General features: G+C 39.9%; 1 protein-coding gene across 1 annotated transcript in view; it reads right to left on the bottom strand.

The window, feature by feature from the left end:
• GTF2E2 (general transcription factor IIE subunit 2) overlaps window positions 1–19999 on the bottom strand; it is a 77169-nt gene that overhangs the window by 31350 nt on the left and 25820 nt on the right. The window contains exons 3-5 of the mRNA XM_067556967.1: window positions 3439–3530; window positions 2653–2760; window positions 480–662 (exon numbers count right to left, since the gene is read on the bottom strand). Of these exons, the coding sequence (XP_067413068.1) occupies window positions 480–662; window positions 2653–2760; window positions 3439–3530 (383 nt within the window). The remainder of the gene's footprint in view (window positions 1–479; window positions 663–2652; window positions 2761–3438; window positions 3531–19999) is intronic.

Here is a 19999-nt window from a genome sequence, read left to right as displayed (position 1 = left end):
AGCTTCTTGATAACCAGTGTGGGGAATCAGGCGCACTGTTTATGACTGGTTAGTGACTCTAACTTCAGTGTTAGCCACCAGCTTTGGAAGAATTTGCTCTCCGTTCAGGAATTAATTCAGGGAAGGCCACAAGGCTTCCCTGAATTAATTCCTGTATGACCTAGATCAGATCTTTTAGAAAAAATTCTGACTTGATTTTAAAATTTCCAGTGATAGAGAATCCATAACAAACTTTTGTAAATTGTTCCAATGGTTAATTACTCATGCTGTTAAACATTTGCCCCTTATTTTTAGTCTAAATGTGTCTAGATTCAACTTCCAGCCATTAGATCTTGGTATACATCCTTGGCTGCTAGACTGAAGAGGCCTCTATTGTCAAATTTCTGTTCCCCATGTAAGTACTTATACACTGTGATCAAGTCACCCACTAGCCTACTCTTTGATAGCAGATTGAACTGTGAGTCACAAGTACTACTTACCTTTATGGCTTTCTGTGCATTTGGCAGTCCTTCCTCAATATCTTCCAGAAGGATTCCTCCCAGTCCTCTCTGGTCATGCTTGTCCAAGAGCCTGAGCAGAGCCTTTTTATCTTTCAAATTGTACTTAGGTTTGAAAGCGTATTTCCCATCTATAACTTCTATTTTGGGATTACTGACTAGAGCCTGTAACAGGGACATAAGTTTTAAATGTAAGGGAAAAAAACAGGCATGTATATGTATACTTGACTAAACAAATTTGTCATCTGGCAATGATGGTACACCAGCAACATATTGTAGCTGACAATTAACAGGCTTGATTTTGTAAGTGGACTTGGGATTCAGGATCTCTGATCCAGTATTGGCAAAGTTCATCATGATGGTACTTTTTACTTTACAGAGAAGGTGAAGCACTATTTATACAATGCCCCTAAGGCTGGGCGATCCATAAAGACATTCATGGCAGCTGTGTTAGAAAAAGCTGCACAGACTCCCTTTTTGGAAGGAGATTAGAGGAATAAAAAAACCAGGGGATACAAAAATATCAATTCTTCTGTACATAAAATGCAAACAAGCTATTTACCCAACGTATCAAATTGATCTCATATTGATGTTACAAATGTGAAAGACATTACCCTGAGATGAACAAATCTGTAGTCAGTCTTCCCCAACTGGTGTCAACCGGCACCAGCAGATGTAGAAGAAATTGAGAAGAGCAGACCTCCTGCACAGAAGAACTTTACCCATGATGCCAGCTTCACAGTGAAACTGAACAGGATTTCATGGACAATTAAAATGATTAAAGATATGTTCCTGTTTGCAGCCAAGTACCACAATGAAAGTTCTTCTGCAAGAGAGAGCAACCCTACTTAGTTTCTTCTGCAGCTGCCAGCCTGACCCTGAAAGGAGAAAGAGAAGGGACACAGAAAGAAGAAAGGAGGGAGAACACAGTCATAATAAAAAAGTTAACTAACTTTGGTAGCCTACCAAATTCTCAAGAGACTATGTAAACCACCAAAGTTTTAAGGTGAACTGCCATAATTTGCCTGTTAATAGCCTACTAGACTACCATGCTGTTGTACCTTTGTTCACACTTTATTATTACTTATAAATGTAATAATAATTTAACTTTAACTATTTTCTTCTCAGCTTAGCCTCTATACGATAATGCTTTAATGGGGGAAATCCTCACCAAAACTCCTCTTGACTTAATTGGGACCAGGATTTTACCCTACAGGTTTACTTGCACATCTCTGGGATTTAGCTGGAGCATTAGTGCCAGTGGAATGTTGCAAGATATTTTTGTTACAGCCCTACTACTTTTACTATAGTTTGTCTTTTTAACGCAAGTACTACATATACTGTTTGTTTTCTTGCTATACGTCTACAATAGTTTATATTAAATAAAAATGTAAGCAATGTTTCACTCATAAATGAAGCAGAAGAAGAAAAGCAGTATATTTTGCGGGTTAAATTTAAAGACACCAAACAGACTCCAACCATTGCATTTTATGGAATTTTACTTTGCGAAAGCATATTGAAATACCATAAAGACATTCTTTCTCATCAGGTAAAAACAGTATTACTAGAAGGAGGATGGGGGGGCAACTTGGTTAAATACTCTATTTCTATAAAAGGGAAATGCATATACAAAACAGTGAACTCCTAACACCTCTACCACACCGCCAAAAAAAAAAAAAAAAAAAATCCCCAACCACTGCTACCACTCCATCCCCTAGCTCACTAAAATATAATTAAAATTCTAAAGCTCTTGACCAGTAAATAACTGTGAATCTCTAGATATTACTTGCTTTGGTTAATTTAAGATCTTCAAATGCTGAAGTAGTTTTGCATTTACCACATATACATTAAGATTCCTTGGCAAGTATTGGCTGGTTGTATTGCATTAGTAATGAATTATTTAACTTTATACCAAGATTAGTAAATGCTCTTCACATAATACTTTTATACAATCTTTCACAATTTTAGGATAGTTTCAATTTCAGAGCTAGTATCACTACAGCACTGGGTTATTTTTGAAAAGTAATACAAGAGGACACACCATTTTTAGCAGAACAGATACATTACAGAGTTTATCATTAAGCAAATGTGTATGACAAACTATTATTATTATTCACTGGTTTTTAGATAGATTCTGAAAATTTGTTTTCTTTACCTCACTCATTAACCATTGTTTCTGCCTGAGTCCAATATCTAAGTGTTGCGTTTCATCCAAAATTTCTTCTAGAGTTAAAGGATGGGTATCACCACGCTGGTGCCGTGTCTGATAAAATAAATATTATCTCTTAGAGCTCTGCAGGTACTTAGGGAAAGTATGAACTCAACAGCAATTTATTAAGACTTAATGTGTTATGGCAACTCTCCTTCCTCTTCCCCACCCGATTATCTGTTTTAGTTTAAAAGAAAAAAGTCATGGTACACAGTATTTTAATAAATATCAATTCAAGGACTGGAATCTTCAAAACTCTGCTCTGGAAACATATGAAGAAAATGAATCTATAATCTCTGCGATGATGAAAGATAGCATTTAAAATGAAAGTTGATGACAGGAAATAAGTCAAATTATAAATTTAAGGATAGTTAACATTCTTAAACATATGGAAGAAAATAACTCTGAAAGAGATTTTGAAAAATGGCTCCTGAGTCATAGAACAGTTCTCATCTCTGATTTAAGGTCAGCAGACTCTCAACCATCTTCTTACTTTTAAACTGAGCAAACTTGAGCTAGAGTCACTGGAACACAAACGTGGAATCTTACAATGACAATTTTTGTATTAATGAAGTTTTTGGCATTTAACAAGTAGTTCTGTGTGTCTAATAAAAGTTCTTAATATTACTGCTACAATGAAAGGTCAGCTTATATAAATGTTTCTGAGATGACAAATGGATAAATAAGTATAAACATTTCAGAAAAAACATACTTGAAATAAAATCACTATACCTTCATATAATTCACTATCTTAGCAAGGACTCCAAACTTGTAGCCAGAGCCTCCTGAAAGGGCTTTCAAGTTAAATGACCCATTGCTGTGGTCTACAAAAGAAGCAAAGGAACATGTTCTCAAAAACAGATTTTTAGTTTTGCACTCAGCCCTACTTAAATTATGCATTTATTTTTGGTATTACAAACAACAATAAAAAAATATACATAGTTCAGAAATCAAGACCTGGGCAATTTCAGATGTGTCTCTGCGAATGGAAATATGGCCCCTATGTAATTCTGTAAGTGCAGAAACGTTAGGACTTATGCTTTAAAGAGGAGATAAGCAATTGAAGCATAAATCAATACCAAAGAGTAAATTTTATTTCCTAGGCTTATTATCTCATGTGTGACTTTTTGTTAAAACTAACTTTTAAAGAACTATAATTGTATTCGCTGAATGTCATCTACAGGCAAGCAATCAAGGTTCCCACCCACCTGACTGAATGGCATCTATGTGCCCTGACACTGAGAGCCAGGAATAGAAATTTTAATTTAAAATTGCAAGCAAAACAAATACAATACCAATTAAAATGTATCCAAAGACTGTTTCAATAAATAATTGTTTCAATAAATTAAAGTTTGTGAAAACTTTGTTCTATATAATGCTCCCAATTATCGTGTTATTAACACATCAATATTAATTTCAGATTGTAACATTTAAGCATAATTATCATCAATCTATTAACAAAAGGCACAAGTCAATTACCATGAAGTCCTATTGTTATTATTCACTGAGGGGGTTTCAGAATTAAATTGCTCAAGGGGAAAACCCAGGCTACGTTTACACCGACGGCAGCAAAATCGCCGCCGCCAGATCGATCTTTCAGGATCGATTGAGCAGTCAGTGAGACCTGCTCAATCGATCAGGAAGTCAACTGAGTAAGTCCACCCCCTTATGTAGCGTAGTGCTGAGTCAACGGGAACGCTGTTCCTGTCAGCTCAGCGCAGTGTGAACAGCGCGCAGAAGGGAAGCTGAGCAGTTGACGTCAGTTACTCAAACTACTCTGCGTAGTTCGTGTAACTCCCATCGACTGCCTCCGAATTGCGCGGTCAATGTGAACCAGCCCCCAATTTTGAACCCGTATCATTTCCAATGTGGCTTTTAATCTGAGCACCTTCCACATGAAATCAATTGCAGTAGCATCTGACAAAAGTGGGTTTCTGCCCACGAAAGCTCATGCCCAAATAAATTTGTTAGCTTTTAAGGTGCCACAGGACTCTCGCTGTTTTGCAGTAGCAAAGTTCATCAAATGCCAGTGCTATTGGTTTCTATACATGAAATAATCCCTCAGCATGCCTCTTCAGATTGATATTTGTTACCTTCTGGCAAACTAGAGTCAATATATTAACTATACTTTTCAGATTTTCATTATTTGAGGTCACTCTGAAACAAACTTCTAAACAATCTGAAAAAATATTTTGCCTCAGTTGACGAGGAATGAAATATATGAGAAATTTCCTATTTATATGTGGCAGCTGCTAAGTGACTTATGAAAAAATTAATCACATAGATTATATGATTAATGACTTGGCTAATGAAGTGGAGAGTATGCTTATAAAATCTGTGGATGATATTGAGGTGGTAGGGGTTGCCAGCACTTTAGAGGACAGGTTTAGAACTCAAAACTACCTTGGCAAATTGGTTTGAATTCAACAAGATGAAACTCAATAAAACAAGTGCTAACTACTTAATTTAGGAAGGAAAAATCAAATGCACTACTGCAAAATGGAGAATAACTAGTTAGATGGTAGTACTACTGAAAAGGATCTGAAGGATATAGTGGATCACAAATTGAATATGAGTCAAATATGTGATGCAGTTGCGAAAAAGGCTAATATCTTTCTGAAGCACATTGACCGGATTGTCATACATTGGAGGTAATTGACCCGCTCCACTTGGCACAGGGCAGGCCTCAGCTGGAGTACTGCATCCAATATTGGGCACCACACTTTCGAAAAGATGGGGACAAACTGGAGAAAGTCTAGAGGAGAGCAACAAAAATGATAAAAGATTTAGAAAATCTGATCTATGAGGAAAAGTTAAAAAAACTGAACATGTATAGTCTTGAGAAAAGATGATCGAGGGTGAATCTGATAATAGTCTTCAAATATGTTAGGGGGCTGCCATAAACAGCAAGTAGTCAATTGTCTTCTGTGTCCATTGAAGTTAGAAGAAATAGTAATGGGCTTAATCTGCAGCAAGAGAGATTTAGGTTAGATATTAGAAAATCCTTTCTAACCATAAGGTAACTAAGTTTTGGGATAGGTTTCCAAGGGAGGTCGTCAAATTCCCATCACTGGAGATTTAAAAAAAAAAGGGTTGGAGAAATACCTGTCAGGGATGGTCTAGGTCAGTGGTTCTCAATCTTTTAGGGCTTAGGACCCATTTGTAAATGTTTATGGCCTGTCGCAACCCAGTAAATAGTCTAGGGGTGGAGGCCATGAGGTGGAGGCCCAGGAGGGACTGAGTGCTGCCCAGCACTCACTCCACAGTGGAAACTCCTGTAGTTCCTGTGCTGTGGGGCTGGCTGGGCTTGGCTCTCCGATCCGGATGTTGCAACCTCCAGGGTTGCAGCACTGCTCAGGTTTGGCCCCGCCCCTAACTGGAACAAATTTGTGTGAGTGGAAGTTGTGACCTGCTCATGGGATTGCAGTGCCACTTACTCAAATTTGACTTACCCAGATTCCTGTCATCATGACAGCTGGGTCAAACCTGAGTGGCACTGGGACCCCAGAGGTCGCAGTGCCTGGAGCAGGGAGGCGAGCCCAGCCAGCCCCCATGGGACAGGAGCCACTGGAGCTGCCACACGACTCTTTGAAACATTCTGACAATGCAATTTTGGGTCCTGACCCCACAGATTGGGAAACCCTGATCTGGGTTTACCTGGTCCTGCCACAGTGCAGGAGGCTGGACTTGACTTCTTGAGGTACCTTCCAATCCTACATTTCTATGATTCTATAATCGCTGGTACTCCTTCCTTCCAAGCCTTTTGACAGTAAAATTTTCTTGTGTACAGAACAATCATATGTTACTACATTAATGTATTTTTATTATAATTATTTGTATTACTGTAGTATCCAAGCATCCCAAACATAGACCAGAACTCTATTGTGTTAGGCACTGCACAAACACAGAATAAAAGGATTGTCTCTGACCTGAGGAGCTTACAAATCTAAGTATAAGACAGTTCTTGCAAAACTTTCCTCTTAACCGTATCAGCCACATTCTCCATTACAAAACTAGTCAAATAAGACTTGCAATCAAAAGGTGAGAAGGAATATATCGCTTGCTATTGCTGTCAAATATTCACATGAATGTGGCTGACCCAAGATATCAGCATTTGTCACACAAGTAAATAACTCTCAGCAGAGTAGCACACAAAATAGCTTGTGAACATTATATCAAACGTACATTAATATATGTGCACTAGCGTCTGAAAACATTCAGTCTTCTTGTCTTATTCAAATAAATGTCTCCTTTAACATATAAGCAAATCTCGGTCAGAAAAACAGAAATTAAAAATATCTATAGCAGAGGTTTCCAAACTGTGAACAATTTTCACAAAGAGCTGGCTGGTCACATGATACTGGCTCTTAGTTTCCAGCTACTAAATTTAACCAAAAGACAGTTAAAATATATTACTTTCCTATTACTTTTGCATGTAAACAGTTGCTGTAGTTACCAGAGAAATAGCAAAATGTGATGAGGAAAAGAAAAAGAAAGGTGGTCCTCACAATTTTGAATGGGAGGGTCTCTCTATTTTAAATTATGTGCAACATTATATATATTAAAAAAAAGCTTGAGAACCCTAATCTACGTTTTTTTTTTTTAAATACGCAATCAGTAATAAATAATGAAATGCAAACAATATAATTTCATTTCCTCACACTATGAAAGTCACTCTTACTCAGAGGTTGAATGGACATTGTTATAGACAAAATGCAAAGATACTGTAGTGCAGGCTGAGGAGGAAGATGTTGTGACGCGTTTGAGATAGTGACGCGGCGGGTCTGGTCAGGACCGGTTGAGCAGAGTACAATTATATAACTTGTTTTTCCTCCCGTTATCTAATTGTGTTCTGTGCCAAGGAAAGTGAAAGCGTTAGCCAAGCCACCTGCTGTAAATAAGCCAATCCCCGCTATGCCCTAGAGTAAATATGTTATGCTGTATAAGAGCTTGAAATGCGTGCAATGCCAGAGACTCCGCCATGAACTCACCGGGAGTAACTGGCATTCCCCTGCAGCCGCTTTGCAGAGCCCTAGGGTCTCCCTCTGCTGTTTGGAGCATAAGACGTGATTAAAGATAAGTGTACCTAACCAGTGTGGGCGTGTTTTTATTCCATACCTGGTATCCAAAACTGACAGGTAGCAGTGCCTGGTATAACACATACTATACAAAACAGAGTAATGTTGCACAAATCCTTATTATAAGTTTTACATTATTGAGCAAAATTTTATTGGTCCACATGCTGTCATAACGACAAAATAATAGATATCAAATTCAGGAAGACATATAGTGACTGTATATGCAATGTCGTGTAACACAAACTAATCTAACAAACTGACAAGTCATTCACCAAAATTCAGGGGCCTTATAGCCCATCACTCACAGAACTTACTGAAAAGTTTTATTCACATCAAACTTTATATGCTACAGAAAATATGAGCGTAATTCAGTGAAGTGGCAAAAAAACAAATGGTATGAGAGTAGAACAGACTATTTGATTAATGCCAATTGGAACTGGGAGTCAAGGAAAACGAGAATTCCCTTTCCAGTGAATGTAAACGCTACAAGTCACTGTGACTTTTAAAAGTCATGTTTAGACTTTAAGAAGGTGGTTGCAATGATTTTACAATAACCTATACGAAATTTGAATATCATTTTTCAGTATCAAAATGGAGAAATTTATATTTCCTAATGTTGAATAAAATACAGGACATTGTCTTTTAACCTTTCAATATAATCTCTATCATCGATACATTTTTCATAACCAATCCCAAACTATTAATACAAACTCTTACTAAGAAGAGATTAAATATTGTAAACAGGAGTGAAGGTGGCATTTTCATTCCCAGTGTAGAAGCCTCAAAGTCTGAAGAGACAGTATGCTTTAAAAAGCTAATCTTTGTGAGTTTATTAAATTCTAGTGGACTGGAGATGTCAAGTGCACCAAACACCTGAACTCTGGCCCTGGCTCTCGGCCTAAAAGACATCCACCTTTCCTCCCCCACCCCATTCCACCCCACCCAACAAAGTAGGGAAGCGAAATCACTGTTGCATGGTGCTAAGAGCAGAAGATGAGACACACCTTTGGACATTTAAGACCTTTCTGGATTTATCTATCTTTTTGTTAAGTTTTCTTTGGATAATATTGTGTGTCACAGATAGGTCTGTGTGGGGAAGAACTGCTGATTTGAGATAGCTTTGTGGGGTGCAGGGAATATAAGCTCTTTGGGGCAGGGATAGTCATTTATTATAGCTTTGTACAGTGCCTAGCACAAAAGGACCCGAATATGATTGAGCCCTCTAGGAGGTACTGCCATACAAATTAAATAATAAAAGAAGTTGGACTTCTGATCTGAAGTAAATGGGAGGCAAGATGGAAGAAGATTGAAAAACAACACTCACAGAGGTTGAGTTTAGAATTCTTCTAAAAATGTTAAGAAGCAGGGAAACATACATGCTAATAAGAAATTTCATACATGATAATTTTCTCTGTTAGCAGATTCACTTCTTATTCATCACTAATGGGATGGTGCCTCCCACCTGTGGAATTTGGTAATGGTCCAGTGTGGGTGCTGGAGGCTCTGCCTCTCAGCTCAAGTGCCCAGAAACTTGCAGAAACACTCCAGCCAATGATTATTAGCATTAGGACAACAACTTGATATAATGGATTAACTAACTTTAAGGCAATTATATGTCTAATTCTCCCTTTAGAGAAAATGTCCAGTTTGAATCCTGGTCAAATCCAGGCTATCAAGGTAGTTTGAGTGAGGAGAAAGGCTGGTGATGGAAAGAAAATTATCAGGGAAGTAATTTCTCATTCTGTCTCACACCTTTCTCTCCTCATTCATTACTAAGGGCAGCAGAGAAAAGTGAATCACAGAAGCATGTGTGAAAGGAGAGCAGAGTTTAAATTATTACTACAGTAGAATAACAGACAGGAATGGAAGTTCCCTCCATATAAAGCAAGACATTATGTGGGAACCAATCCAGGAGCACCTTCCTACAAAAGATGTCTCTGCAGAGGAATGAATGCTTTGAAAATCTTCCTCAGATAAGGCTTGCACACTTTATCCACAAAGACCCTCGGGACTTCTGTGAATATCTGCCCAGATGCCCAGCATGCCAACTGGCGCAGGACTTTAATATCTTGTCTGGAGCCACTCTGAGGCCCTAAGGCCTTCGCATTTTTATATACTACGATGAACATGGCATATGCTTGAGATAGACCTTTAAAGCTCTAGGAGCACCCACTTATGCCACAACGTTCCGAAGGAGTGCCAAGGATTCCAACAAAAACATGGAAGAACTATATCCCAGGAATTGCAAGAGGAGTTAATCTTGAACAGAAAGGTGGAGCTGTAAAAATAAGCTTTTCCTCACCATGAAATCAGTGTGACTCTTTTATAGACAGAAGAACTAATTCTAAAACCTTTGTAGTGGCAACTTGAAAGGCCAGCCACAGACTTGTCTAAACTGCCATTCTGATTAATCTTGATATCTGATGATATAAAATGGAGAGTGATGTGTCTATCTATGGAATGCCGGTAGGGCTGGTAGCCATGATTCTATGGTGCGTGGTTATAGGACTCCAATCAGACAAACCAAAATAAAAAAGGAATCACATGAAAAGTGGAAAAATGGACAAACTGTTAGGGAGGAATGAATACAAAAGAACAGTGCAAGCCAGGATGGACAAAATCAGAAAGGCTAAGGCACAAATGAGTTATACCTAGCAAAGGCCATAAATGGCAATAAGAGGAGGTTCTTTAAATACATTAGGAGTAAAAGAAAGATGAAAGAAAGGGTAGGTCCTCTACTTAATGGGAAAGAAGAGCGAATAACGGTTGACATCAAGAAGGCTGAGGTGTTTAATGCCTATTTTGCTTCAGTCTTCATTAAAAAGTTAATGGTAACCAGATGCTATTACAGAAATGGGTGGGTGAGGTTCTGTTACCAGCATTGTGCAGGAGGTCAGACTAGATGATCATATTGGTCCCTTCTGACCTTAAAGTCTATGAGATACTCAACTCAATTAATATTAATAATAAGAGGGAAGGAAACGACAGTAAAGAAAGAACAGGTTAAAGAATATTCAGATAAGTTAGATGTATTCAAGTAAGAAGGGCCTGATGAAATTCATCCTCTGGTAACTTAAGGAACTAGCCTAAGCAATCTCAGAATCGTTAGCAATTATCTTTGAGTCCTCATGGAGGACAGGTGAGGTCCCAGAGGACTGGAGAAAGGCAAACATAGTACATAGTTTAAAAAGAGGAACTATAGACCAATCAGCCTAACTTTGATTCCTGGAAAGATACTGGAACAAATTATTAAGCAATCAATTTGCAAGCACCTAGAGGATAAGAGTTATAAGGAAAATCCAGCATACATTTGTTAAAAACAAATCATGTCAGACTAACCTAATTTCCTTCTTTGACAGGGTTACTGGCGTAGCAGATAAGGTAAAAGCAGTAGACAGGATATATATCTTGATGTTTGTAAGGTTTCTGACACAGATCCACATGATAGTCTGATAAGCTAATTAGGGAAATGTGATCTATATGAAATTACTACGGCTGTCAAACTATTAAAAGTTAATTAATAATTAATTAAATTATTATAATTATAATAAATTAATTATAATTATTAATTATCATGATTAATGTCAAGATTAAAAATAGTTGCAATTAAATGCAGTTTTTTAGTTAAACAATAACAGAATACCATTTATTTAAATATTTTTAGTGTTGGGGGGAAGTGTGTGCGTGTGTTTTCAGGGAGCACTGTCTCTTTAAGCAGAGTACTCAGGAGCACAGGCTCCCCGTTTTCAGACCCCAGCTCAGCAGCAATCAGATACACAGGCAGCGGGAGGGGAACACCCCAACACTAACACCCCAGCTATACTCTGTGCAGAAGACAGGCTCCTGGTCCAAAGCAGCTTGGCCCGGGGTTACTAGGGGGGAGGCAGCGGGAGAAGGGGCACCCCTGTCCTGGAGACATGCAGCGGCGCCCTCCTGAGCACAATGCCTTGGTGTGCGATTAACACTCGTTAAAAAATATAGCGCGTTAATTTGTTTTGAGTTAATCACGGGGCTGTCAATTAATCGCAGTTAACGCATAATTATTGTTTTTTATTACCAATATTTAAACTGTAAAAAAGATTAAAAAGATAGTGCAATCTACAAGTCAAAGCATGAAGGGAGGTATATAAAAATATTTAGTGTATCTGGTACATCAATACCTTGCAACGCTGGTTAATACAGTGCTGTGTGAAACACCTGTTCTCACTTTCAGGTGACACTGTTAATAAGAAGCAGGCAGCATTATCTGCCATAAATGTAAATACATTTATTTGTCTTAGCGATTGGCTGAACAAAAATTAGGACTGAGTGAACTTGTAGGCTCTAAAGTTTTATGTTGTTTTGTTTTTGAGTGCAGTTATGTGTTTAAAAAAACAAAACAAAACACCTACATTTGTAAGTTGCTCTTTCACCATAAAGAGATTGCATGACAGTACTTGTATGAGGTGACTTGAAAAATACTATTTTTTACCTTTTTATAGTGCAATTACTTGTAATTCAATATATTTGAAAATGTAGAAAACCATCCAAAAATATCAATAATAAATGTAAATTGGTATTCTATTCTTGTTTAAATGGGTGATTAAAACTGATTAATCGTGACTGATTTTTTAATCCAGATAATTTGTTTTGTGTTAATTGCTTGAGTTAACTGCGATTGACAGTCCTAGAAATTACTGTAAAATGGATATACAACTGCTGGAAAGACTGTACTTAAAGAGTAGTTATGAATGGTTTGCCGTCAAACTGAGAGGGCATATTTAGTGGGGCCCCAATCCTTGGTCCAGTACTATTCAATAGTTTAATAAATGACTTGGTATGACATTCCGGAGTCAGACCAGTTTAAAACCTTTCCCTAGGCAGGGCTCTGTGATTTTGAACATCTGCATAACTTTACACATACTCTTGCTACATAGATTTTTCTATGATATGCACAAACATTATTACAATAGTGTGTAGGGTGTAAATACAGGGGGGCACACTTGGATAATGGAGTGGAGAGTATGCTTATAAAATTTGTGGATGACACCAAGCTTGGAGGAGCTATTAGCACTTTGGAGAACAGGTTTAGAATTCAAAACTACGATGACAAATCGGAGAAGTAGTCTGAATTCAACAAGATGAAACTCAATAAAAACAGGTGCAAACTACTTCATTTAGGAAGGAAAAATCAAATGCACTCCTGCAAAATGGAGAATAACTAGTTAGATGGTAGTACTGCTGAAAAGGATCTGAAGGAGATAGTGGATCACAAATTGAATATGAGTCAATGTGATGCAGTTGCGAAAAAGGCTAATATCTTTCTGAAGTACATTGACAGGATTGTCATATATCAGACACTGGAGGTAACTGTCCCTCTCTACTTGGCATGGGTGAGACCTCAGCTGGAGTACTATGTCCAATTCTGGGCACCATTCTTTAGAAAAGATGAAGACAAACTGGAGAAAGTCTAGAAGAGAGCAACAAAAATGATAAAAGATTTAGAAAACCTCACCTATGAGGAAAGGTTAAAAAAAAAGGCATGTTTAGTTTTGAGAAAAGACAACCGAAGGCAAACCTGATAACAGTCTTCAAATATGTTATGGCCTGTTATAAAGAGGAAGGTGATCAATTGTTCTCCATGTCCACTGAAGATAGGAGAAACAGTAATGGGCTTAATCGGCAGCAAGAGAGATTTAGGTTAGATATTAGGAAAAACTTTCTAACTATAGGGGTAATTAAACTCTGGAATAAGCTTCCAAGGGAGATTGTGTAATCTCCATCATTGGAGGTTTTTAAAAACAGGTTGGACAGCACCTATCAGGGATGGTCTAGGTATACTTGGTCCCTCCTCAGCATAGTGGACTGGACTAGATGACTTCTCGAGGTCCCTTCCAGCCCTACATTTCTATGATTCTGGAAGAACTCTACTGTAGCTGAGATCTCCAGAATATTGTGATTATTACATTTTTATTACATCTAGGGGCCAGTGCTTCTTTGCTCTGGGTACTATGTAAAAACCAAGAGGCTGTCCCTGCTGCAGAGAGAGTTCTATTTCCCCCTGCATCAGAAATGAAAATATGACCTGAAATTGAAGTTTCCTGATTGAGTTCTGTCTGGATTCCACAATGTATCAGAGGCTAACATAGAATCCACCATGAACGACATTTCTCTTCTGGTGCCACGGCTGTTCACAGTAGGTGTTTCTGGTTGGGACAAAGGAGCCCATGCTCCAAGATGTCTAGTCTTTTCTGCAGGTGCAATGTGAGTTCCTTGGCTACGTAGGAACTTCAAAATGCCAGTGGAGGACTTCAATGCCACCTTTTCCTCTTTTCTGTATCCTTTACGTGAACTGTCTTGAAAAGAAGCAGGTTCTTCTCTATTCAGGATATTATTTCCACTGCCATGGAGAATCTTCGACCCCTGATCACTCCCTAGTCTTGGAAGGGATTTAAATACTTGTGCTTCAGTCATAAGCCAACCTCTAATAGGAGGTAGGAGACTTCCTCTGGGGGTATCATAATTGCCCACTACATGGATTCTTGCACCTTCTTCTGAAGCAGCTGATACTGTGATACGGATTCACTGTCAGACAGAATATTGGATTAGATAAACTACTAGTCCAAGTTTGTATGGCCATGTTTGTAGGAATGGTTGTTTATTTTTTGGTTCAGACATGCCACTGCTGAAGTGAACAAAAAGGATGTGTACTCTGAGACTCTGGAAATTTATCTTCCAGGTCTGATACCCACCCGATGAGTCTTAAATCTACAGTCAGTATGCAAGGGTCTATTGGAAAAATTAAGTTGGCTTTCACAGCCTGTTTTTATACTTACCTGTCCATGAAGGGACATTCCGATATGACCTGAAACTGACACCTGATTTTACCTTGTATCAGTGTGTGGTTCCCTGACCTCAGAAACAATTTCTGCAGGTGGATTTTGAGAAACCTACTCAGGGGATGAAACCACTCAGGAGATGACCTCAGCAATTCTAGCCACGGGAGATTAATAATGGATAACCAATGCCAGGAAAATTGTAAGAGCCTGCAGGGCTAGAACCTGGGGGCTCTGGGCTACTGATGACTCTGCATTGCCATGGGAGGCGTAGGTTGGGCTCTCATGGGAGCACCCTGTGAGGTTGGACTTGGCAGGAAGTACCTCCCAGCAAGACCACGGTGGCAGTCCTTCACAGTCCCCTGATTAGCCAATATCAATATATAAACCAGGAAGCCATGAAGGCAAGCTGTCTGAGCAACAACACTGACTCTCTGACTGTCTCTGCTCCAGACCCTGCTTGTGATAGACCCTAGCCTCCGGCTTCTGATCCTGGTTTGTCCTCAACTTCACCATTTGATTACTCTCTGTAACATCGTTCCCGACCCCGATCTCTTGGTAACCTGATCCTGCCTGCCTCCTGGCACCTGACTCTTGGTTCACCCTCTGGCCTCTCTTGGACTCTGACCTGGTACCCGACTCCACCTGACTCCTAACTCCTGCTCCAACCATTAGGTCCGATCGCCCTCATTCCTGTTGTGACAAAATCTTTACCACGATGAGAAAATTATGGCCAAACAGCCAAGCCTGTTTTGTCTCCTGGTTGAGCAATTCTCTGCACTGGGTTCAAAAACTCTTAATTTTGAACCAGTGGTGGGTATGAATGAATGTTTTTCAGCAGCTGTCCAGCTATGAATGGGTCTGTTTTTCTCTGCACAGGACACTGATTGGCATGTTGTCTATGTGTGTAACTTGCTACCTGTGCCTTGTTGTGACGACTCCCAGCTATTTCTTAAGACTCTGGGAACAGAAGATGGATCAGAAGGAGCTGTACAGGAATTATGAGCTCTCTTATACAAATATGCTTTTGTCTTTGTCATGCTAAGAATTTAGTTGGTTTGGAGGAAAATTTATCTATGTTTTTTAGGAAGCTTCTGCACCAGGTTTTTCCTTTGGCCAGGGTAATAGTCCCTTCTTGGATACACTGGGTGTCTGGCAGCAATGGATTGCTATGCTGACTTTAACAATGAGGGTTGAGGCCTCTCTGCTATCTCAGCTACTCGTTTCACTAATGTTTCCCCAAAGAGCTCCTCACCAGTAAGTTTAGATGCAAAAAGATACCTGTCTAGGGTGACTGATTGCTATTCATGAGTGTAACAAAGGTTCCTTGTAGCCATCCCGTTAGAAGCCATGGCTTGGTCACAAATCATATGAAGTGTCTGACCAGGACAGAACTTGAGATGTCTCATTCCAAGTAAGACACAAAGCCATTGATTTGCCACGATGTACGCTTTCCTTATTAAACATGTGAAAAATCTTTGATCTGAATGGCTACAGCTTTGATATTGCTGTCCAGTGCATCATCATCTCTCTTTTGGTCTATGGGGTCATTTGGAAGAAAATCTGCTTCTGATAGTGTGATTGTCTTTCACTGGTGAAGCCACTGCTGCACCAACCTTAGGCTCACAAAATGTATGAAATTTCTTTGTCCTTACACAACATTTTAGCTTAACATTTGGTTTTAATCAGACATCCTCATTTGATCTTATTCATAGATTATTGGCTTCATAGATTTTAAGGTAAAAAGAGACTATGAGATCATCTAATCCAATTTGTACAACACAGGCCAGATAATTTCACCCAGTTACCTCTGTACTGAGCCAAGTAACTTGTGTTTGACTAAAGCAAATCTTCCAGAACAACGTCCAGTCTCAACTTGAAGACATCAAGAGGAGAATATCCTAAGTCTGCCTCTTGTGTTAACTCAAAGACTTCCAGATTCTCTGTTCCAGGTGACAAATACATTTCGACTTTGTTTTGAAACTGAGATACTGAGATACTAACTGAGAGCACTGTGCCCTGAAAGGGTGAAAAAAGTCTCTTGCAGGAGTTTGGCATAGCTGGACTCACTGCAGGGAGCCACTGAGAAAGACACAGATTGCTGTAGCCTGAAGGCCAAGTTTTGGAATCATGGAGGCCTCAGGCCTGCCCCTGTGGAACAGCAGGGATTCTTAGGGTCAACAACATTAAAGAGGTACTCCCAGGAGAGTAGTTAAAGGCTAGGGCACAGACCAGACCTGTCAATCCACAACAATTCTCAAAAGGAGATGTTTACGGAAAACTATGTATCTAATAATGCTTGAAATAGAAGATAATTTATTAATATTAATGAGTTCCTTGCAAGCCACTGGCATCCTGTCCTGGAAACAACTTGAACGCTTTGGTTTTTTTTGGTGGTTTATGTAGGGTTCTTACCAATGCTGTTTACAGGGATAGGTAGGATGCTATTCCTCCTGGCATGCGTACCACTCAACTGAGGAGAGGTACCAGTACAAATACTTTTACTGTGGAAGTAGCTTGCGAGAGGTCCTCGGGAGCCTGAAAGTCTGCCTGCCTGGCTAGCACCCAAGAACCAACTACAGAAGCAACTAAGTATCACAGGATCATTTTGAACCTGGGAAAGGATTTCTCACTTACTCCTCTGTAATCCGACGATGGTACACCTCCATGGGGAGTAGAATGCTCATGTGACTCTGATCAGGTCACAAATGGCCTGAAGTGCTCCTTACGCATTAGTGTGGAGCCAGTCTGGGGAGAGGGGGAGGGGTGAACAGAAAGACCCTTTTCCATCTTTCAACATCTGAGTCCCTTTCGTTGGCAGAGGGTCTTTGGGCTGAAATCCAGACAGGCACAACTCCCATTACACTGCAGCCTAAAGCAGGGCTGCATAGGAGAGACAGGCTTCTCTGCATGCTTGGACATGCTGCCTGGTGGAAAAGAGACAGTGAGCATGATACAGAGCACCATGAGTGCAGGTGTGTAGGAAAAAAGCCCCAGCAAATACTCCATTGGAACGGAGCTGGGAAGGCAAAGCAGAAGGATTTTGCCTGTTTTTCACCCCAATTGTTCAATAACAATATTAATCGCTACCAAAGGGGTCACGCATGTCCACAGAAATCAGATATTTCTGCATTTCCAGGAATGGCCTGGGTCTGCCCCACTTGCATGACCCCATCCCCGCTGGTGTGACCTTGCATACACTGTGCTTGTGAGGTCATGCCAAACAGGAGACACCATTTTCAAGAGTGCCCCACTGCTGCTGGTCATGATGGCGGGGACTTTGGATCCTTTTAGGGGTTTTCTCCGCTCCGGCTCAGATCAGGTGTGGGACTCACCCCATGAACTAGCCATATAGCATCCTCCTTTCCCTGAAATGCTCAGAAGCTCCTTATCTGGCTTTTCTGCATTGGCTCCTCAGAGTCTCCATTGGAGTTGTGGCTCCTCTGACTCTGAGCCCCATGCCCTGCAGGGTGAGGGTCAGCTGGCTGTGAACAGGCAGGACATAATTCACCTTCTAGAGCTTGTAAATGCTGTCTCCATGGGGAACACCACTTAGATTTAGCTTGGTGTTTGCAAGACAATTCTGCCATGCTTCAGGAGGGCCAGAGGAGCTCCAAAGAGGAGATGCTGCAGTGGGAGATTGGGGTGGTTGAATGCTGCCAAATACCCAATTCAGGAGAGAAGAAGGAAAGATTATAAGCTGCTATTTCATGAAACCAATTAAAAATGTAAGTTATTAAACAAAACAGTTGGGAGAAATGACCAACCAGTTCCTTTGCTGGAGGCAGAAAATCTGCTGGCCTAAACTGAAGGTCAGGGCTTAGTCCTGGAGCCTCCAGCCACAACACTGGTCTGCCTCCAGATTCAACAGGCGGCGGCGAGGGGAGGCGCAAGGTGGCACATTAAGCCATCATCAGCCATGAATGAGGAGAGAAGCACATATACGCATGACTTTCTTTATGTTTCCTCCTTTCCCCTGATTCTTTGTCTGTATTTCTCTCTAAAATGTAACCTCTGTTGGTCAAGAACCATCCTGCGGTTGGTCCCACAAACTCCAGGAGTTCACAAACAAATGTGCATGCCCATTCTTAACTCAGACACAGACCAATTCTGTACCTTTACAAATTAAACAGTTATTCTCCTTACTCAGGATAACTGCTGAATACTTAAAGGTAGCCCAATGGCTCCGTGCTGACACATTGATGCAGACATTCTTTTTCTTTCATCGCGCCCCCTCTAGCATGGGGGGTGCAAAGTGTCATTGCCTTAAGGAATCAGTGCTAGGAAGGCAGGGAAGGAGTTGTGCAAGTACCTACATGCCCAACACACACACACACACACACACACACACACATCCCTGAGTTGTTCGGGAAGTCAAAGAGCCCCCCCAATCCTTTCCCTCCCTTAACCTCTCACTCCCAATCATTCCCATGCCATCTTCAACAAAGCACTCTTTCTCCCTCTCCCTCATAACCCTCTACTGCGTTTGCCTTCTTCTTTCCGCCTATATCCCCCCCACATGGCCACTAGCTCCCACTGCCAACCTCCCATAGTGTTACCCCATATCCATCACTCACAACATGCCTCCTCCCCTCAACAAGCAACTGTAATTCCACCACAAAAACAGGCACTGAAGAAATAAAACACAGTCCACTTCCTCACTACATTACCTCAATAACACTATGAGAAATATTACAAACAATAACGTCCCCAAAACATAAACAAACTACAACTATTTCTACTTAAAAATTCATCATCCAACTAACACAAAAAAACATCAAGTAAAAACCTACCCATACATACTAAACACATAGAGTCATGGATTTTAAGGCCAGAAGGGACCATTATGTCAACAAGTCTGACCTCCTACATAACACAGGCCAGAGAATTTCACCCAGTGATTCCTGAATGTTAGCAGGTTGAACTATAGCACATATGTTAGAAAACAATTTAATCTTGATATAAACACTCCAAGTTAACACAACGCCAATTTAATATTTTAAACAACTAGTCAATAACCATGTCTAACCACTTCACATGGCTGGAGTTAAACACTGCACATTTTGCATGGAAAATAAAGACAACTACAGTATGAATGAGAACGTAGAGAAGGCAAACTTGTAGCTGTAGGTTGCAATGGATATGTGAGAACTTAAATAGCAATTTCCAGTCTTGTTTATTGTTGGGTTGCTGGCATACGCACTTAAGAAACCTTAAGTGGTTTTTAACACAATCTCTGTTTGACAGAATATAAATTAATAAACTGATATGCTTCTCTAAACAGAGGGCACTTCAGAAAGGGAGATTCATCTCAGCTCTATCTGTAATCTACTGCTTTATAACAGTCTTTAATTCACTCCAGCAGAGCCCTTCCCAAACTAAAAATAAGACGTTAAGTGC

The sequence above is a fragment of the Emydura macquarii genome, unplaced genomic scaffold (assembly GCF_026122565.2).
Source record: "Emydura macquarii macquarii isolate MOO-44397 ecotype Brisbane River unplaced genomic scaffold, CSIRO-AGI_Emac_v2 contig_1790, whole genome shotgun sequence".
Lineage (NCBI taxonomy): Eukaryota > Metazoa > Chordata > Testudines > Chelidae > Emydura > Emydura macquarii.
This window is presented reverse-complemented; position numbering and strand designations above follow the sequence as displayed.